At 39.2% G+C, this 22,773-nt stretch overlaps 1 protein-coding gene across 1 annotated transcript in view; it reads left to right on the top strand.

Moving 5' to 3' along the window:
- The window catches only part of NKAIN3 (sodium/potassium transporting ATPase interacting 3), a 316,215-nt gene that overhangs the window by 22,302 nt on the left and 271,140 nt on the right, over positions 1 to 22,773 (top strand). The window contains exons 3-4 of the mRNA XM_045006165.1: positions 10,948 to 11,085; positions 18,323 to 18,403. Coding sequence (XP_044862100.1) covers positions 10,948 to 11,085; positions 18,323 to 18,403 — 219 coding nt within the window. The remainder of the gene's footprint in view (positions 1 to 10,947; positions 11,086 to 18,322; positions 18,404 to 22,773) is intronic.

Genomic DNA, 22,773 nt, shown 5'->3' with positions numbered 1-22,773 from the left:
GAATCAGATATCTGATACAAAATTTTGGTACTTGAAAATAACAAATGAAAAAGATGTGGTGCAAAGAACATGCCACAGATAATCATTTGCAGCCTCCAAAGAGCTAGCCTATGTCCATAAAAATTAGAGGATACCTGCAGGTGGCAGTCGGTCCAGATCCTCAGTTATGCTTATCAGAATTTATGGGGTAACAGCAGACAGCAGGCTAACCTGTTGGAAGCATTAGATATTCTTTATTATGCTGAAGTATGAACAAAGGGAGTTTTAATTTTTTTCCCCAATGATGATGCACTAAATTATGCTGCCTTAGGTTGCATAGGTTCAGCTTATGTTCTTAACAATTGAAATTGATCAGTTCAATTATAACATAATGGACAACCTCACTTGTCTTGCTGCAGCAGATTGCACTGGGGGGGTTCTCTCCTTCCTGCTGGGAGGTGGGAGTGCCAACTGTTTCTCCCCTGCCCTCTTGAACTGCCTCAGAAGGGACAAGCCTGGCTGCCCGTGGAGAGGGAGGAAGAGCTGCAGGGAGGCAGAGAGGGAGAACAGATGAGGAAGATTGAAGTTAGAAATTTACTACTCCCCAGCTGGCTTGTCCTCAAATCAAAGGGCTGCAGCAGTGCTGCCAGAGTGTTGTAGCAATGCTTTCATTTACACAGGGGATGGAGGCCCAGAGGGCATCTGCTGACCTTTCTGCCCCTCATATCCTAAGCTAAATAAACCATGAGACTGGAAGCTGAAGGATGGTATTACTTTACTGTAAACAGGAAGCACTTGGAAGTTGTTGGTTTTATGGAGAAATATCTAGTGATTAAATGTCAGACAGGTTTCTCCTTTCAGCCAGATGGAATGAGAAGCTGAGGTGGTCAGGTTTATTGTTGGGCTATGTCTGAGTTCTGATGGCAGCAGCAAATGGGGGTGAACTCCAGTGCAGTTGGTGGGATTCCATTCTGCCCTACACAGGAAGAGAGGAAGCTTGCTCTGTTATAGGCATGGGCAAAGTGAGGGGGTGCTCACATGCTTTCAGGGCCTTTCCCATCACATTTGTTTCCAGAAATATCCCCTCCCCTTCCAGGGTCCCTGTTGTGCTTTCCCCCATTGGTTTGGGGAAACCAAGTGGCTCCCCTCCCTACTTTCCCCTGTTCCATGAAGCAGGATCTCTGCAGAATCCAGGTAGAGAGGTTTCTGTAAAATGTAAAAGAGGAGAGGCAGACTCCCTACTGCTGTGGATGCTAATGTGGAGGGTGACACAGTGTGCATAATTTTTATTATAAAATGTTCAATGTTTCACTTTATACCTAGGAGAGAGATTGTTGATCTAAGATTCAGGTTTAGCAAACCTCAACCCGCTGGACCCACATGCTTACATCCCAGCTGGGTTGGTCTCCACCCTGCATCCTCCTCAGGCACTATGCCATTTACTCTAAGCCTTTCAGAGGATACATTAAAAACAAGCTTTTGAATGGACATTAAAGATTCCTTGGCATAGTTCATAAGGCTAGAAGTTTGGCCCATGTCCTTGGCCAAAACTAACCTGTCTCTGTTCTTTACCTCCTATACTATGGTCTGATTCAGAGCATGGTGAAATCACTAGAAAGATTCCCATTGAATTCAGTAGGATTTTGATTAGGCCCCTATTGTGCAAAGTACTGTGCACTATCTAGATGCCCTCCCTGCACTAAGTATGGGTGTTCATTTTGGTGGCAAGTTATGCGTATACTCTAAAACACAATTTCTTAGTGTTTTTAAAGCTCAATGACTCTGTTGGGTTCCGTATAATGTGCAAAATATGCTAATTAAAGAACAAAAATCATCTACTACCTAGGAGACTTAAGAATATAACTAGATGAGTGGATACAATATAATGAACAGATATATACTGTTTTTTGGATTAAGGCCATATAATCTATAAATTATTACTACACAGCAAACATATTTTAACAGGTTTTCTCCTTTATCTTCATCTTTTTACATGAACGCTGTTGCACATAAAAAGATTGGGAACTTTTAAGATCCTTTAACCCATAACCTATCTCTTATGTCTTCCTTTGCTGTCCATTTGCTGGCATTTAAATAAAACAACCAAGGGAGTCTTAAATGCCATTATATGCACATTCATTCCAGCTATTTGTGGGACTGTGTAGGTCAACCAGCCAAGAGGCTCAATCTTAGTGTTTTGGGATCAGTTACGGCTTCATTGGAGGGTTGAAATTCAATCTTAAATCACTCTTCTATGACGAATTGGCACTTTGGGTTTTTATTATAATAGTTGGCTTGTTCCTTGTCCGGGCTACTCATGGACTGTAACTGCATTTTTATAGTGTCTATTTGGTACAGCTGTAGTAGTCAGGTTGTGGTATTATACTGGCACATGCAGTGTTCTAGGATGCAAGATCATTTGATGCAGCTCTCATGTCATTGAGATCAAGGGGCATTAGGAAACAAATAGTAACAGATTCTCTCTTCGGCACTGCTTGGTGTGATTCTAAAATAATTTACTATCAACTTTCTGGGCCTGGTCCCGAAGTCCTGACTGAATCAAAGTTCCCAGGGATTTCAGTGGGAGTTTTGCTTGAGCTAAGATTGAAAGATCAGGCCCAATATGTTGAATGTACAGAATTTTTTCTTTATAAAAGTCATCATTATAAGGCTGCACTGACATCATCAAGGTACCTGCAAACTTTTTGAAGTCCATGTAATTCAGAAAATGTCATGTCTCTAAGAACAGCCATATAGAAAGATCAATACTTTAGAATATATGGCACTTTATTTTGTGTTTGCTTAATAGTATGTAAAGCAGTGCTATAAAAACAATGAGTATTTATCAAAATATAATGAAAAATACATGTTAAGAATTAGGTTCCTTTCAGTCTCATATAATTATTCTTGCAAAGCCAAACTTTCAAAAGAGCTCAGTTCCTGTTTAGACAGCCCAATAAGGCCAGATTGGCACCCAGAAGCTCCCATTGTGACATTTATGCCAGTTTTTGAAAAGAGCTAAGCTCTTTTCAACATCTGGCTCCAACTGTGGGTGTCGAGGCCTTTGAAAATATGTCTCTTAAGGATCTGTCATTAATTTATATTTGCAGCAGGTTATGAATTAAGAGTGTTAACAATACACAAAAGCATGAAATGACTAATCTCATAAGAGAAATGATTCACAAAGCATCCTGGTAGCCACAGAGAAAGAAAACGTAATGTTTTCTGCACTGCTATAATATATGCAGAAATAGCTCTCCTTTATAATATCTGTTTATTAAAAGAACCTGGGTAATACTGTAAATAAGTGCCTGGTTAGATGTTGGCATGAACGTAATTTTCTCTAGACAAGGCTTGATACAGTGTTGTGGGTTTTTTTAAATAACTGAATACTTAAGCTCTCAGTGCATATTACTTTCTAGCTCCATACCTCTTTCTTAGGTTATGATGTTCTCAAATAATTGTTTCTGTGAATGAAATTACCTCACAAACTATGTTTGTTATTTAGGTTATGATGAGATGCAGTATACTTATTTTCCAGGACTTCCTAATGAGGTCAATATTTATTTCACCATAAGTACAATATTTGTGACATCTTTAGCACACATATAGTATATACTGTAACATTATGGTTGTACCTACTTCTTCCAACAATTATTTCAGAGAAGAGATTGGAAGATGGACCATTGCCCAATTCCTGAGATTTTCCCTAAGAGAGCTTTGCTAGTTGAGCTATGAGCAAAAGGCATCACATTAGAATCACAGAATCTCTTTTAAAAAAACTAATACATTTATTGTATTATATCTGCCTTTCTCTTTCACTGTTTCTGTGTTCTGGCCTCCACTAACCTTTGTCATTGCTCTTTGTACCAAGTTCTTTCAGCAAGAATGTCATGTATTTCTTTAGTATTTTATGTTACCCACAGTCCCTTACACCCACTCAAGTGACAGCCAATTACCCATTTGACCGGCAGTGCAAATTCACTTTTGATATGATGCTACCAGTTTCCTTTTCTTTAACAATAACTTGTCCGAAGACGAGTGATTTTTCTTTTGTCCAGTGCAGCTGAACTTACTGCAAACAATAGCGATTTGGTTAGAATCACATAATGCTCTCTGAATCTCAATAACCTTCATGCCACATTATTTAATAATTTTGTTTAGTTATTATAAGGGACAGCCCTTTTCAAAATCACCCAGAAGCTAATACTTCACTTGGACAAGTTAGTTCAGCAGTCAGACCATTCAACTAACACTGAATATCCTATTGGAGTTTCTCATACTTTGGATCCAAATGTTCTTTGCTCCATCTATACCTCACGTTGTCCTGTATGCTGTGAGTCTCATCAAATTCAAGCACACTAGTAACATTCTAAAGGTGAAGTAGGAGAATAGAATATGTACTCAAAACGTGTTTTGCACTTCTTTGACGTTGCTCAGTCTCTGACTCAACTAATTTTTGTTGTATCTCTGGCTTTGGTTGTTTGTGCTGCATCTTAAGGATTCTGAATTTTAAATATTGGATAGGCCAAACATTTTTTATTCTGTTCCAGCGGCTTTAAACAATAAAAAGGTGGCTCTGGCACTGTGATCTAAACATTTAGCTTCACTAGTGTACTAGCACAGAGGGGGGGAGCAGCAGAGCAAACACTGTTGTGAATGCTCTGTGGTTCTGAGAGGCAAAAGGCTAACATAGAAAGTAGATGGGATCTTCCATCAATGTCTGCAACCCAGCAATCACAGGAAATGAATAACATGGAATACATATCATACGTTTCCCCTTTGTCGATGGCCTTATTACCAGATTGGTCTGCCATGGTGGAACTCAGGTTTGAATTACAAGGGGGCCAGGTGAACTGCATGGGATTTTATTTTAGTTCTGATGGCTGCAGAATAGAGTATTGCCTAAAATCAGGATGAGCATGAATTTTGTAAGACTCCCCTTTTCTAGTGAGCCATGTGTGATAACAAGTTGTCAGCATCAGCCCTTGTGGAAGGATCCGGTAGTTCTTAAACGACAGAGTAAATCTAGAGAGAGAAAGGGAAGCAGATAGTTTTGGTGCTGTTTCTAGAGAAACCTATTTTTTTACAACCACCAGAATTCAAGTACTACAATGAGTAGTGCCTTAGAAAAACCCATGTTACTAATAATTATTAATAATAATCATCCTCATCCTCATCCAATACTGATTCTCATTCTCTCCATGCTATTGTTTTAGACAAGTTCCAGAATTGTAGCTGAAATTTAAACTCTCTGGCCTGTAGTTTCATGAGGGAGGGCTGTTCATTTGTTTTTAATGTGTTTTTTATTTTATTTTGCTTTAGTTTTAAGACTGGGAACCATAAAACATAGTTGAGAAAGGCCAGAGATTTTGAATATTTTAATAGAGTCTTACAACTATTTTTATTTCATAAAAGCTTTTGACACCACATGTTGATGTAGTTGTAATTAACTAACTTCACTCTTTCTTGGTAGATCTTGAGTAGGGTGCATAGATTACTGCTGAAAGCAAGCATCCTAGAAATAAAATGTATACATTATTACATATTATGCATTGTTTCTACATAAACAGCTAAATGGTTTTGTAATTTCAAATAAAAAAAAGATAATACATTTCCAGTATTATAAACTCAATAATGTACAATACATCAAGGCCACAGATGTTTTTTAAATAGTGCCATTTTAGTTTGGTATTATGAAAGTAAACATTTTATTGTAAGGCTTTATGAAGCAGCCTTCTTTAAATGCAAAATCTTTCAATTTGGCATTTTCCATTCTGAAGGGTGTAGAACTTGTAATAACTGGTCTCAAACTAGTGTGCCCTTTATAAAAAGGGTCTTCTCTTTATAATGTAAAATTGATTGTTATCCCTGAGGTTGAGGACAGAAAAGGAAATTGAATTTTCACACTCATTTTGAAAAGTTGACTTCCTAAGTCTGCTGTGGTGGCTCATCACCCAGACAAGCTCTGATTTGTACTTGCTAAGTATAATAGGACTGAACAATTATTGGAGGACTGTGCTCCATAGGGGGTTAGCTGTTGGTGCTTACAGTCAGGCATGTGGTCTGGTTACTTTTTGTAGTTCTCATATAGCCTTCCTTACTGCTGTCTGACCCCTTATTTTGCATCATCATAAGCAAGATATATGGTACTGAAAATTCCTCCCCACTCACATTGCAAGTGAAGTAAGGTTTCTCTGAGGTGGTTCATCTCATCAAACCAAGCAAGAGTCTGAATTAATATAAACCCAATCTCTTTCTGGTTTTCAACACGGAAAATTGAAAGGGTTTGGCAGAGGCCAGAGGAAAATGGCTGAGCACTATTGAGCAATATTATTGCCGCACAGATTTGCAGCCTATCAGTACCCTTTCAGTGCGCTTTGTAGGAAGAAGGATACAGGAAAAGATGACAGACTTAATGAAACATAGAAGAAAAAATCCAGTAAAAAATTGGACTCATTTTTATTAATAGATTTTGTATAATCCCACTATGGTGTCCTGCTGCTAGTCCCTCTGATATCTCCACTCACTGAAGTAGTTCCCTTTTCATCATAGGCGTGGATCTTCCATCCTTATAACTACAATAATGGAACACTGGTAACTAAAGAACACAAAGATTTGCATAGTCAGTCACAAACAGAGCAGGTGGGAAATGTAATTTATCTTCTGTGAATTTTTGAAGGAAGTATTTTTTAAGTTTTCATCAACATTTTTCACTAACTTTTTTTCTGGTTTTCATTACCTGAGAACTGAAAAATTTTGGTTTTCAAAAACTGAACACCACAGAGCTTTTCTTTTTGATTGCCAAAACCTGAAAAAAAATCAGGGTTTTGTAATTTCAGATTTTTGATGAAAGCAGAAATTTTCTTGTGAAAATTTCTATTTAGCAAAAGGGCATTTATCAGCAAAAATATTTGGGTGTCAACCAGCTTTTAAGCATATGGCTCCAAATTCCTCCTTATAACTTTTCTTTACCTACCAGTCCTTACTACCTGGCATGGATTAGGTTGATGGTCACTTGTGACTACTGAAATTACTACTTATGCAAACCGACTTGTTCCTACTGTTACCACATCCATGCACTTGCTTCCCCCCCATTTGTCTGCTTTTTCACATGTAACTTATTGTTTAAATTCAAGCTGTGAGCTTGTCTGGGTGAGTTGCTTGTATGGTGTTTAAAGGTGGGTGGCCTTGATCTCTGTTCGGGAATTACTTTAGGTGCTACTACAATAGAAATGATAATAGTAGCTGCTGTATCCTTTTTAGTGCATTCGGTGCACGTGAGCTAGAAATGCTGTCCTTCTGTTACCATTAGTGTTGTTATTATTATTAGTGATTTGTTTTAGGTAATGCCCACAGTGTGCTATGAAGTTTCCAAATGCGCAAAGAAGGTTTTATAACCTAGAAGAGGCTAGATTTTTGAAACAGCACAATAGTACTACCCATCCCTTTCCTCTCAAGACTTCTGTCGATCTTCACTAGTAATGCATTCTGTGGTTTTCAGGGATAGTAACAAATAATTTAATGAACAGGAGGAAACAGCCCAACAAATGATGGTCAGGTGAGCTGCATGTTCAGGAATTTGGCCTTTACACTTCTATGGCTAATAGGAGGCAACTAAGTGAGGAGAATAGATACAGAGTTTAAAGCAGATAGAACCAAGAGGCGCTCACACCCCACCAGCCAAGCAGAAGAGGGAGTTATGGGAGTCAGTTGCTCCCCACATGCCAAGCTAAAGAGATGGGTGGGAGTTCTCCATCTGGCTTACTAGAGAAGAGAATTCTACATGTCCTCCCTGCTCCCTCTTATTACCAATCTATTGTGAGTGATAATTGTCATCTATACATATTGAGCCAGGTGCTCAGTGGATGTAAGTCCCATGTGGCTCTATTGACTTTAAAGGAGCACAACAATCACGCCAGCTGAGGATCCAACATTTAACCATTTAATTATTTTAGATGTAACATATTAACCAAGCTGTATATAGAGGCCCAGATCCACAAAGGTGCTTAGGTAACTAAGTCCATGTTCTAGGCATCATTGCAATCCACAGACCTCTGCTCAGCTGATGCCTAACCTGTAGGAGCCTAAAGTTACTTGGCACCTAAATTTTCACTGAAAATGTTTCCTAGGCACCCAACTTTTTCTGTCTATGAGCAAATGCACTGCTGCCTCACTCTAGGCATCTGGATGCCTATCTCTTGCCTAACTCCCAATGCTTCCATGAACCAGGGAAAGATAGGGAGAGGAGCACCTATCTCATCCACAGGGCCCAAATCAGTAGGTGTGTTCAGAGGCTGCCTGCTGGCTCAGGTCCTATTCAAAATCTGGCCAGAGAAGGAGTGGTGGTGCCACCCGTCTTATAATGAATAGCCCAGGGGTTGGAGCACTCATGTGGGATGTAGGAGACCAGCTTTCAATTCCCCCTTCTGCTTCCTGGTGAGAGAGGATTTGAATAGGGATCTCCTATACCTCTAAGGAGCATGCTCTAACCAGTGAGCTATGAAATGTTTTGATGTGGGGGATCCCTCAATCTCTAATATGGTGACCAGACTGCAAATGTGAAAAATTGGGACAGGGGGTGGGGCGGTAATAGGACCCTATATAAGAAAAAGACCCAAAAATCGGGACTGTCCCTATAAAATCAGGACATCTGGTCACCCTGTCCCTGGCTCAGAGGGAGAAAAATCTGAACAGGTATCTCCCACAGCTCTCAGGAGAGTGTTCTAACCACTCAGCTATGGGACAATCTGATGTGGGGGCTTCCTCATTCTTACCTGTAGAATAAATAATGACTCTCTAGTCTGATTAGAAGACCCAGATTCCAATCACTCTGCTCCAATGACTAAGTATTCCTCCAAAGTGGAACAGTTTCCGTAAGAGATTAGGGTGACCAGATGTCCCTGATTTTATAGGGACAGTCTCGATTTTGGGGTCTTTTTTTTATATAGCCTCCTACTACACCCGACTCCCTGTCTGGTCACCCTAGCCAGAGAGGCGGGAAGGAATTGAGCCTGGGTGTCTCATATCCTGGCTGAGTGGTCTGACCAGAGGGCTAAAAGTTAAAGTGATCACCTCCTCTTCCAGCCATTTTGTGCAGAGTGAGGCAGGCACCTAACTTTCTTGCAAGAAATGGCTTATGCACCTAAGCTGCCTGACTCCAGGAGAAGGATTCCTGGTTGGGGATCTCTAGCAGAGATAGGGTCCTCTCTGCAGCCTCCTGGACTTAGGAGCCTATCTCTATGATCTTCCAGTGGCTAGTTCTCAAACTAGTGTGCTAGCTTTTGTGGATTGCATTCTTAGGCCCCATTCTCTCCCCATTCATTGCATAGGGAACCTAGGCACCTAACGGAGGCATTATGGATTGCAGTATTATTCCTGTGATTTTCTAGACACCTAAAAGTTATGCTCAGTGTGGCAGACCTAAATTCCTTTGTGGATCCAGGCCAGAAAGATGAGATCTTCCTAACAGGTACAACTTGCTGAGTTTTAAAGAGAACAGGCCAGATTCACTCTCTGCTAAACATGTTCCAAGCCTATAAATGAATATGGTCCATTGTGTGTAAAATAAAATGTTTTAACTAAATGATATACCCACATATGATACTGATTTGGTTGGTATCCATAGGGCTTTACACCCTCCATCTGCCTAAGTATCACTATTTTAAGTGCATATTTTGGTAAATTTTAGGGTATGTAACAATATAAATAAAATCAAGTGTAACAAACTCTGGCATGCATAGAAATTCCATCATGGGATTTTGTTTAAATGCTCAAAAATGTTTTGCTACATCTGGAAAAATATTGAAACAGATTTAACCCTCAACAAGTGCATTGCCAGAAAAGCTGATTTTAGTATCTTTACAGCAATTTTTGGACTGTCAAGAGTGAGTGCTGGAGAGTCAAAATACTAACACTGATGCAACGGTGTTTAAAAACTGTATTTGCAAAGGGGGAGAGGGGAGTTCTAGTCCAGACTTTTTGCTAGCAATGATCATGGTTTTAAATTTATAGTAGCACCTGGATGGCCCAGTCTTGATATGGATGCCATTGGGTTCTACAAAAATATAGGGTGAAATTCTATACTGCTCCTGTAAGAGACACAGCACAGAACTTGCAGCCTGTGAGGAGGGGAGGTGAGAAGGGGAGATAAGGTAGTATGCCAGAGTGGCCCCTGACATAACTTAGATAGCCCTGAGGGGCTAACAGTGTTGCATCAATTTGTTCCCAGCTGCCTCTGGGCAACTGTGCTGCCCGCAGTCTCCACAGCACTACATGCTGTGGCCCTGCCATTACCACAGCCTTCCTGTCCCTGTGCCAGGGCTTGAGACGAGGTCCTTGGAGAACAGCCAGCTTCCTCAGTTCCTATACCAGGGAAGTTCTCCCCTAGCTGGATCTAGGGCTTTTAGAGTCACTCTGCGCTGCTCTGACCTTTTCACCCAGTGTAAATAGGCCAAAGAGTGGGTAAGAATCTCACCCATAGTGAGAGACCAAACACCTTACAATATAATTAAGACTTGATGCAAGAAAATGAAGGGAATAAGGGTGGTAGGATGATGATAACAGTGAGGGAAATGTGATGACATTATCTATATTGATTGCTGTTTGAAACAATGTTTGCATTTAAATAAATAAATATCAGCAAACGTGGCTCTCAGCAGACCAGGACAAGTTAATTCTGGATGAGAATTTACCAGTATTTGGTTATCTGCTAAGCTGTGAGATAATACAGAGTCAGCCAGTGGGCAATGTAACTAGAAATATTTTTAAGTGCCCTGTCATTAAAATAATTAGTATATGAGTTAAGCAAAAATGTTCAGTTATCAGTCCAGCTCCCAGAATTCCAGCCTCCACAGAACTCCAATCAAAGTCAATCTGGTAGAGTCTGATGCAATGACATCAAAATAACAAATATTCTGCATAACCCCAAATTAAACTGTTAATATCTTGTTATGTGTTTCCTTACAGCTGGCTGCATTAGAGAGGCAGATCTTTGACTTTCTTGGCTTCCAGTGGGCTCCTATTCTTGGCAATTTTCTACAAATAATAATTGTCATATTGGGTCTGTTTGGAACCATCCAGTTTAGGCCTCGGTACATAGTTGTGGTAAGTCTCTCTTATTGACTTTGTGTTCATAGTAGGCTTTAAAACCTCTTAAATTACAAAACATATTTTATGCTTGAAAACATATGAATGAACCTTTCTGCATTATCTTTTAAGGTCTCTAGTTATCCATCATTTTGAAATTTATGGCCCAGTAAATGAGATCTGGTTTTGAGGTATAGAAAACTATCCAGGGTAGCAGGTTTCAGAGTGGTAGCCATGTTAGTCTGTATCAGCAAAAACAACAAGGAGTCCTTGTGGCACCTTAGAGACTAACAAATTTATTTGGGCATAAGCTTTCGTGGGCTAAAACCCACTTCACCTGATGAATGAATGAATGAAAAAAATGTCTACTGGGGAAAATCATTAGACAAATGCTTTAAAAGCTTCAGTTTTTTTCTAATCAACTGTTGATTCCTGTAATTTTGTGTTATTTCTTAAAAAAAAAAAGTGGCCTCCCCTGAGAAAAAACTAGTCTGAATTTAACATCTGATGAAGTGGGTTTTAGCCCACTGAAGCTTATGCCCAAATAAATTTGTTAGTCTCTAAGGTGCCGCAAGGATTCCTCATTGTTTTATCCAGGATAGTTAACCTGTAGAACTTACTGCCAGAAATATAATTAGGCTTGGCAGAATTCCATTCTTATGTTTTTAAAATTTCAAAGGATAATATCTATGTTTATTTTTAAGCATTTTGGTTTTTTTATTGATTAAAATGTTCACAAAATGTGCAAAATTATGGGGGTTAAGCATTTTTTTAATTTTTTGCAGTTACAGGAAATTATGCATGGGCAGACTATGGGGGAGTGAGACAACAATTATTTAATGACAGTAGACATTGAGATTAAAAAAGTTAAAGCATTATAGTCATTAAAACACAAATTGTCAACATCACATGTCAAAATATCCAAAGTAAATATCCTTAAATCAAACTCTAATAAGTTCTCAGGCAGCACTTTTCTTTGCCTACCTGTAAATTTTTATTATTATTGATGGATGTATTTTTTCATCGGTCTGTGCGTGTATGGTGGAATCAACGTTTACCGACATTTACTAATCAAAATTTAATCCTTCCATGCCTAAACACAATTAAGGCCAACATCTTCATTGGATTCAAAAGTGGATTAAACATTTATATGGTTAATGAGAATATCCACAGTTAGACTAGACAGAAGAAAAAAACCTGAGGGATATAAATTGTCATACTTTTAACCAAAAGCCAACCTGTAACTGACAGGAATTGAGAAAGAAGTTATTTATGGGCTAGTTATTCCACAACTGTCCAATATATAGTTTCACCTTTCTGTTAAACAACTGGTACTGGCGACTCTTGGATCCAAGATATTAGACTAGCTGCACCTCTGGTCTGATGCAGTATGCCAATTCCTGCATTCCTATGATCATAGAGAACACTGACTCCTGAGATGACTTTCTTCCAGTTGTCTCTAACTTTGCCAATAGCTATTGTATATTATGGGTCTGATCCTAAACTGGTATAAATTGTCACCAAGGACCTGCCTCTGATGTATGTAACTTGAAGTCAGATATATTACCTCTGAGAAACATGCATTCTCAATCCAGCCAGGAATCAAAAATTCCAATGCCACTTAAAAAACTACTTCCCCTCAAATACTACTGCCCTGACCCCATTGAAAAGGTTGAATATTATCTTTTTTTTTTTTTTTACCAGGCAGCACTTGGAATCTCTCAGTAATGTTGTTAGGAAGGGATTTTGAGATGTAAAAATAGCTTTTCTCACAAAAGAATGAAAAAAAATGTCTACTGGGAAAAATCATTAGTCAAATGCTTTAAAAGCTTCCGTTTTTTTCTAATCAACTGTTGATTCCTGTAATTTTGTGTTATTTCTAAAAAAAAAAAAAAAAAAAAGGCCTCCCCTGAGAAAAAAGTGGTCTGACTATAACATTGAGGTTCGTTGTACTCACTTTTGTTAAACTTCATGAACATTTATAAAGAATTTAGAAGGGAGTGATAAAAGTATTAGTCTGCACTTTTATCTAACACCTTCCATTGGAGGATGGTGCTTTACAGACATGAATGCATTACTCTTCCATTATTTTGCCCATTTTAGATGTGAGAAAACTGAGGCACAGAGAGATTAAGGGTATGTCTACACTTGGAGCTGGTGTCGAGGTGATTCTCAGCTCGAGGTGACACTTACATTGGTTCAGTGAGAGCTAGAGCGCTAAGAATAGTAGTGTAGCCACAGTAGCATGGTTGGTGGCTCAGGCTAGCCATGCAAATTCATGCCCATTGGCTCCAGACAGGTCTGTACTCAGGACAGCTGAGCTAGCCCGTCTTGCCTCTCGCCACTGCCGGTGCTACTGAGACTACACTACTATTTTTAGCGTGCTGGCTTGATGAGATCTAGAGCGAGTATGTCTCCTCGAGCTGGGAATCACACCCCCAGCCCTAAGTGTAGACATACCCGTAGTCTCTTGCTCAAAGTTACACAACAAGTCTGGGGCAGAGGTAGAAATAATCCCAGATCTCCTGACCCTCCAGTCCCAGCACTAACTGTGCATCTTCCCCTGTTAAAACTCTTTCATTTTGTTCAGCATAAAAGATGAAACACAGCACATTAACCAACTGTTTCTTTATATTATTTTTAGTGTAAAAGTACATTTTAAAGGTAACATTTCTAAAAAAGTTGTTTTATAACTAGAGATGCAAAACTCCATAAATAAAAAGGTTTGAGTCCTTGCTCTGTCTGATCCATATAAAGCAGCGGTCCCCAACCTTTTTGGCACCAGGGACCGGTTTCGTCAAAAAAAAATTTTTCGCGGACCTGCCCCCTATCTGACCCCCACCCACTTCCTGCCCCCCCGACTGCCCGCCCCCCTCAGAATCCCCGACCCATCCTGCTCCTTGTCCCCTCACCATCCCCCAGAGACCAAAGATGGAAAATGCAGCTCTGGTCCATGCTGCTGACTTTCACTGCAACCTCCCAGCTGGAAAAACACAGGCGCAACACATGGTCTCATCAGCCACTCTGTACCATGACTTGGGTTTTAGTTGGATCTTTCTAGTCACAAGCTTTCAGTAATGCTGCAAAATATACAGTCTTGGCCATCTAAGCCAGGCTTTTATTAGACAGATGGCAAAAGGAGAGGGATAGAAAGAGAAGAAATAAGTGGGGGGGGGGGAGTACACATGGATGTGGAGGGGAGAGACAAAGTATCAACATCCCAGTTGGTATTCAGGATTTAGATGGCACTAGTAGAGGTGGTGATGTCATCTGGGTCCTCGGACTGGCCCAGTCTGATCAGGACATCTCTCAGGATCAAGATGACGAAGGCCTGGGGTCCCAGGAGATGTTAAGGTGGCAGCCATGATGGTGAAATTCACTCCAGTAGCCATATTTGCTCTGCAAAATTTCTTTCTTTAGAGACTGAAAAATAGGAGAGGTTGGCAAAATAGCCCATCCCCTCATTATTTGTCCACCAAGTTTACCCAGTTTCTGAAACACCAGTTTTGGTTATTGATTTTTCAATTTCACACTTTTCTTGTTTACCAAGCGCGATCTTAACATAACCTTTGAGTTATTTTAACAGGCCTTTTTGTTTTGATTAATTCAGTCTTTCTGTTTCACTTTTGCATCTTTTCCCACTAACACTTGTTGTTATAGGTTATTGTGTCATATTATGAACTTACACTCACTTTTCACAGCTGAGCTCACAGTTAGAGTAAATTTGTAGGCCCAGTTATTACAGCAGTATACAGGCCACGGGTCTTTCAGGTCTTTGACCACGAGGACCAGTATACTGAAATGGACCTTGAATTCAACTGGCCCCTAATGTAGTGTTAAGTTTATTAATAATTGTGGCATATTCTTGTTTCTTTGCCCCGTTTGACAAACAGGTTGCTACATGCTGCTTCTGGGTGCCCTTCACAGTTGGGCCAGCTAACACATGTTATAGTAGATGCACTATTGTCTTTAAGGCAGCAGTTTTTTGCACAAGCGTACTAGGAGGGTCACGAGATGAGGGGGAAAAAGAAAATGCGAGAAAGCTTCTAAGCAAACAATGCTAGGGGCAGCTAAGCAGCACTAACTGCACCTGAAACAACAGAGCACTCTCACAGCATCCGTGGCAGCATGCCTTCTCTGGCCAGCACCAGGTCACTGGCTCCATGTGGAGGATGCAGGAGCCAACATGGTGAGATTGGAAAGTGGGGTGGCAGGCACATGAGGTGGCAGGCCAAATAAAATGATCTGGTGGGCTGGATGTGGTCCCCAGGCCACTAGTTCCACGTTCAGTACTCGTGATACCTCCAGGGCACACCTAGATGTATGACTCAGTAGTTGCCTCTCTTCCCTTGAATTAGCATTGAGCCAATATACTGTTATAGAGTCAGGGACACTGTGTTACTGGAGGTACTGCATTTCAAATGAGATATAAAATTGAATGGCTACTTATGGCCATTTTTCATAAAAACTAAAGTATCAATCTCAGTATCCTAGTCAATACAAACCCCGGAACATCCTATCTTTCAGTTGCACACTTTTTGTCCTAAACTGCTTAGTGGCACTGTGCATTGTTAAACAGTTGTTGTGTTTTACTCCAAAAATGGCTTCAATGCACTGGGGGATTAAATGCAATTTCTGTATCAGTTTAAATATGCAAAATGATTTGAGACCCCTCAGAATGAAAGGAGCTATATAAATGTGCCATTATTATTATATTAATTTGCACATATTTATAGATATAGGTCTGAGACAATATATATATATATAAGCAGAATTTCAAAAGAGAAAAAGAAACAAATTTAAACAAGCAAGTCTCCCTCATGAAATATTTTACACAGAGCTATTGGCCTATTACTAAGGTTGCCCAATGTTTCCCATTATATGATCCTATTTTCAGTTGCTTATAACTTTGCCAAATGTTAACTATTTGGGCTGAAATTGTCCGTGATCGGTGTCTACCTCAGGCTGAATTTATTTGGAAAATTTCAATCAACACATTTCTGGAAATGAAGCTCGGGGGACCAGGATCAGGTCTTGCAGGATTTGTCCTGGTATGAAGTATGAAGCAGCTGTCCCATTACTACTAAATATCAGGTGACATGTTAATGTAGACCTGTGCAGTTCTCTAATATGGTTTTAAAAAATGGATTTCCCCTGTCTAGTTTGAAATCTGCTTTTATGAACCATTATGTCTAAACCTAAGTAAAATTCTGGCACCTTGCTATTAGCTGCTCTGTGCACTGAAGATACACATCACATCACAACTTGGTTACTGCATACATATAAATCAGTTATTGCCTTTGATATAGAGTCTATAGTGAGTTAATGCAAAGTCTGTATGTGATGAAAATGACAATATCCCATTTAAGTAAATAATGATGATAAAAAGCCAAAACCTTTACTGCAGATAGTCCACACTAATTTTAACAATTTTATTGCTGTTTAAATAAAAGGTTAAAAGCAGGCCTCAGGTAGCACAATGATCTTCTCTGTAATATACAGGAGATTGGCCAGGTCTGTTGCTCTTATTTTGTGCAGTAATTCTCTGCCATTGACGTAATAGTTATCCTCAAGCCACATGGGTACTGTACATTATAACAAATTAAATTTAACTAACAAACCTGTTTTGTATATAGAAGCCATGGAAATACAGGGGTCTATGAAAAAGATCAACCCCCTTCATATGAATCTTTTCATTATAGACCTCAGGGAGGAAGAGGAAGAAGGAAACATAATGAAAATTGTACAACAAAGTCAAACTAACAGTATCATTGGATTAGAAAAGGGATCTGGCATATTGGAGATTAGGGTATTTGGTTTTAGAGAATATATTGAGGCAAAACAATAGCATGTTATCCTGAGCAGGTCACACCAAATTAAACTCTCAAAGCTGCTAAGCGCAATTCTCCATTGTAAAGCTGTAAATGTAAAGTGGCAGTGCCATTGCAGCGTTTCATTACACAGTTTAGTTGGGTGTAGCTCCAGCTTCTTGTGCAATTAGCTCTTCGTACATAAATGGTTCTGAACTAGAACATTTGGATAGCTAATTTTGCAAAGTTTCACAATACCATATAGGGAAATTGTGCATTCCCATTGTAAACAGCATCTGGATAGTAATAAAAATATTTAGGATGAACAAATTGATTTCCCAGTCATGCAATGTGCTCTGTGTGAGCAGATCCCTGCACCAGCATGGAGTGCCAGGGACCCTAGAGGAGACCCATGTAGCCTCAGGAGTCCATCTCCCTGGAGCTCATTGTAGGGTCATGACCTAAGTTTCTTGCTACCTTTAAATTCACAGGACCAAACTGAACTGTGGTGTAAGTCGGTGCAGTGCCACAGATTTCAGAATTATACCCATTCATGCCAGTGCTGAAATTGTTCTGCTGTCTACTTCTTGGCAAATATGAGGAAAACCACAAAACGAAAACCCAAACAGGCCTGTCATGCTCAGTTGAAAAGATACCATAACTTCTTGTTAAAATACCTTTTACTGGAAGAAAGTTCATGGAGACTAAGCTCAGCTTTAATTTCACATTCCTGATGATTTCAATGACGTCCAAATATCAGAGAAACACAATAGATAAGGTCATATCTTTCACTGGAGCAACTTCTGTTGGTGGAAGGGACAAGCTTATGAGCTTTACAGAGCTCTTCTTCAGGTCTGGGGACTGGTAAGCTTGTCCTTTTCTCCAAAATAAGTTGCTCCAATAAAAGATACTAACTCACCTACCTTCTCTCTCTAATATCCTTGAACCAACATGGTTTCAAAAATGCTGCAAATCTGTGCATCAGACTAATGGGGCTTCTTGTTTGTTTGTGGGTTTTTTCCTACTTGTTTCCTCTTAACATTTAGCAGGGTATAGCACACCTAAATTACTGTACAGTTCTGGGATTTCCAGCAACAGAGCTGAATAATGATATACATATGAGTCACAAATGCATAAAACACAGTGATCAAGTCAGCATTTTGGAATTAACTGGTATCAGGAGGCTAGTCTAACATCATAAAAATAAATCTAATTTTTATTGGTATGTATTTAGAGCAGGAGAGAATATTGGATTTGTAATTTGCTATGGTTCTTAGGGACTTGAGACAGGAGAACTCTGTTTCTGGACTCTTGTTGGTTCCTAGAAGAACTATATTTATTGATACGTTTTCTAAAAAAAGGTATTGATCTGCTCAGTATAAAACCTTTCCATCTTCACATTTTATTTTTCTTTCTTTTTTGCTGTCATCTGGCTTTTTGTCTAGTACACGGTGTGGACTGCCCTCTGGGTCACCTGGAATGTTTTCATTATCTGCTTCTATTTGGAAGTAGGCGGGCTTTCTAAGGTAGGTCCCTTATAATTCTTGAGGGTTGTGGGGGAGCAAATTGTACTTTGATAGCAGCAATGCTAGAGTGTTCTAAATTACTAGTTCCAGGAGAAAAATTAGTGTGCTCTTTTTACATGTCATCAGAGCTTCAAAGGTTGGTGTTTTTCTAGCTAGAACTCCAGTATATCAACTTGTCTGTAGTAGTAAATATTCATAGGTTAGAAATAAGTAAATGTAATTACACTGAACATCTGTGTCTCTCTAAAGTAAAGCTTGCTGCTGAATCCATTTGTTAACGATTATTCTGTTTGTTAAAAAAAATACAATATCTCTTTAGCAGATGCTTTGAATGAGTGCATTAAATATGGTCCTGAATGGTCTGGGGCTGGTTTGAAAGCAGCTGAAGAGATTGATTAATAAGGTTAATGGGACAACTTATTGAACAAATTGGTCTCCATGTAAAAATGCTAAATTCAGTAAAACAAAATTGCACAAGAAAAGATGACATTTTTGCACATATGAGTCAAGCTTTCCTTTACTCAGTACTCAATACTTTCATTTGCTGATTTCTTTTTCAAAGTCCGGATTAGAGCAGAAGTGTTTGCTGGAAGCATCAACGTACACTTATGTAACACTTATGTTGATACAGTTCATAGTTAACCACATTGTATCCACAGTGACTTCTGTACAACATCCTCTGATTTTCATCCTAGTATAACAAACCCAACAAAATCAATTTATTTGCCATATTCATATGGACATGATATAGAACACTTTTTCATGCTGTACCCCATTAACACAAAGGAAAAACATTCTTAGAATTAGTGTGGCTACTAACCTTCTCAGACTTGGCAATATTAAGTACATCGCTGTGAATTCATACTATTATCTTATAAAAGTACAATCTTCAACTGGCTAGCATGAGATCATTTGTGGTTTAGATCCTTTATTATTAATCAGGAAAAGTCATCACAGTATTTGTCGTACAAAAGATCTGGTGAAGTCCATTTTATAACAAAGAAAATGTAATTTAGCCACGCAGTAAGAAATCCACTGAAAATTTGCTTCAGTATATCCAGAGATGGGCTTCTTTTTGTTTGTTGATAAAACTTTTAAATTAGAAGTTGGAGCTATTCTTCTCCCATCTGCAAATATGCTCTCTTTCTAAAAGAGATGCTGCAGCTCAACCAGGAGTTGCGGGATTGAAGCAGGAATTACTGGGCTGATACTATGCAAAAGGGCAGACTAGATGTTGATACTGATCCTTTAAAATCCATGAATCTATGAGATGAATATAGACATCACACATAATATCCCACAAGAATGACAGATTGGTAATAAATCACCAATATAATTTTTCTTTACTACTTATATTTTAGTATTAAAGTGACCACAAGTTAAGAAAAGTTTATTTTTATACCAGTTGTGTGATGACCTTCACTGATACTTTTTACTAATTGCCTAGAAAACAAAAGTGTATTATGAAGAATTTTAATACTCTAAAGTCTGATCCTTAGCTTATCCAAATCAATAGTAGTCTTTCCATTGACTCCAGTGACCTTTTGAAGGTCACAGTCATGGCTGTGTTAAAAACAGCATATATGAATTAAAAACGTTCGCCATTCAGTTTCACCATTGTACTCCAATTTTGGGTGGTCTTACTAACAGTGTATGATACATCACAGTGTGGTAGAATAATATCACAATTTTACTACTCAAAGGATTTAAAATAATATTATTTTCATTTTTGCTACTTAAACTAACTTTCTGTGTCTGTTAGAATTCTTATATCTAGAACAGGGATCACCAACCTTTGGCACGCGGCCCATCAGGGAAATCTGCTGATGGGCCAGGACGGTTTGTTTACCTGCAGGGTCTGCAGGTTCAGCTGATCGCAGCTCCCACTGTTCCAGACCAATGAGGTCTGTGGGAAGCGGCATGGGCTGAGGGATGTGCTGGCCGCCACTTCTCGCAGCCCCCATTGGCCTGGAATGGCAAACTGCAGCCAGTGGGAGCTGCAATCAACCGAACCTGCAGATGCTGCAAATAAAGAAACCATCCCGGCCTGCCAGTGGATTTCCCTGAAGGGCCACGTGCCAAAGGTTGCTGATCCGTCGTCTAGAACTATTAGAATTTCAGAAGTTGTTTTAGAACAAAGAGATGTGGAAAATATTGTCCCCATTACAGTCAGTTGGGGTTTCACAGTGGATTTCAATGCGAGCAATATATGGCTTCAAGTTTGCAATACAGTAAATTAATATAGCAAGGGAATTCGTATTGTCCAGTGAGCTCAGCATTCACGTCACACTCCCCATCAGTACCTGCCCCAGGCTGGGGAAGTGACAGATCCAACCAGCAGACCAAATTTGGTGATGAATCCTGGTCACGTGCCACCTGAGGCACATTGCACATACGCTAAAAAGAATGAGCTCTAGAATCTGGAGTCCTTTTTGGACATCTCAAAAAATTATGCAGGTGACTACATGGCCATCAGACATAACAGCTGAGTAAGGCCTTTTGTATAGCAGAAGTGAAAGCCTAACCTTATAGAAATCAATGAAGTTTTGTCATTGACTTCAGTGGAGACAGAATATTACCATAGAGCATTTTAACTAAACATTTTCACCTTTACTATCAATGATTCAGCTTATCGAGTGGCAAGTATGGTGGAAACACTAGTATAGGCAAGGCAGTAGCAATAGTAGTAGAGCAAGTAAAAAAAATATCTGTCAAAAAATTTTGGACAGACGACGGCTATCTTATGGAAATTGAAATTTCTGCAGGAAATATCCATTGTTGACAATATTTTTCAGGTTTCATCAAGCAAAAATTGTCAAAACTATTCAACCCCGACCACCACCACCACCCAATAATAGTGGAACAATTTTGATGAAAATGAAAATGTTTTGTTCCTGTTGCTTTTTTGGGGGTGGCAGTAGCACAAATTTCCCACCCAGCAACTGCCTGTGTTTTAAGTATCACAACACAAATACTTGATCTGAGCACGGTTTGAGCCAACAGCCACCTGGAACTCTGTGAGTACTCAGGCACTTTCACCATCATTACCGTCACCAGAGGAAATTAATTTGTGGTAGCAAAAAATGGCAATTTTAGTAAAAATTTCTTAGGGCAGGTCTACACTAGAAGCTGCGCTGCTGTAGCATGTCTGGTGAAGATGCTCTATGCCGATGGGAGAGTGCTATCCCATCGGCATAATTACTCCACCTCCACAAGAGGCAGAAGCTGCCATTTTGAAGATCTACTAGAAATTTCTTAAAAGGTATAACCAGGGGAACTGCTACATATTATACACAGGCCCTTCAATACCACCAATTTATTATTTCGCAAACATTATACTTTGTAAAAAGATTTCATTCAGTTAATATGCACAGTCATATTCCCACCTGTGTAGTTGGTTCCAGAATTTTGTGCCCATTTTGAAAATACATTTGTTGGTTGGTTAGCAGTGTCCTGCCAGTGGATTTGTCTTTATTAAGGATGTTTTTACTTATGACAGCAGCAAAGAGTCCTGTGGCACCTTATAGACTAACAGACGTTTTGGAGCATGAGCTTTCGTGGGTGAATACCCACTTCGTCGGATGCATGTACTTATGACAGCAGCTTACAATAATGGAAATATTTACTGGTTCCTATTATTGAGCTTTTCTATTTCTATGTATAGTGGCAAACTTTCGCTGAGAGGGGGATAATATCTCTGAGTCATATGCTACTCATACACATAACTTGGATGGAGACTTTCCTTCCACTGCAGTTAAGCTGAAGATGACTATTCATGGTGCCCATCTTCTCCCTGTAGAGTGCTTCAGCTTAGCACATTTTGATTTTCATACCTATTTTCTATATCTCATCTAAGTGGCTATCCAAGGTTGATATAGTCTTTTTTCTGTTCATGGATGTTTTTATCTAGTCCAATCAGTTTTTCTTCATCATGTCTAATTTAGTGTGATCTTTGTCTCGCTCAGGGTTCATTTTTAGGTTGGCTTTCAAGGTCAAGCTCTTTGTCAACTATGTCTGTCATATATGTCAGCTTTGAGCAAGCATTTGCATGGCAAATAATTGCTATTCTTCTAGGAATCTGTTTCTCTGATGACCTTAAATGACAATTTAGCCTCTAGTCCTTAACTGGATAAAGAACTCTAAGCTATATCTGTGGTACTTTATATTTAGACTCAACCCTCCTATTGAAACCAGTATGAATTTTGCATAAATTAAATAACCATAATTAATAAAACACCTTTTCAGATATCTATCTTTTATGGTATTTGTTTTATAGATAAAACAATCAAAGCTTTCCAAATTTGCAGATAGTTCTGTGGCTATGTGGAAGGTTAGAGACAAAGCTATAGATGCATTCATGGACTAGATCC

Source organism: Mauremys mutica, chromosome 2 (genome assembly GCF_020497125.1).
Source record: "Mauremys mutica isolate MM-2020 ecotype Southern chromosome 2, ASM2049712v1, whole genome shotgun sequence".
In the NCBI taxonomy this organism is placed as follows: Eukaryota; Metazoa; Chordata; order Testudines; family Geoemydidae; genus Mauremys; species Mauremys mutica.
The sequence above is the reverse complement of the archived record's forward strand: the minus strand, read 5'-3'. Positions and strand labels throughout refer to the sequence as shown.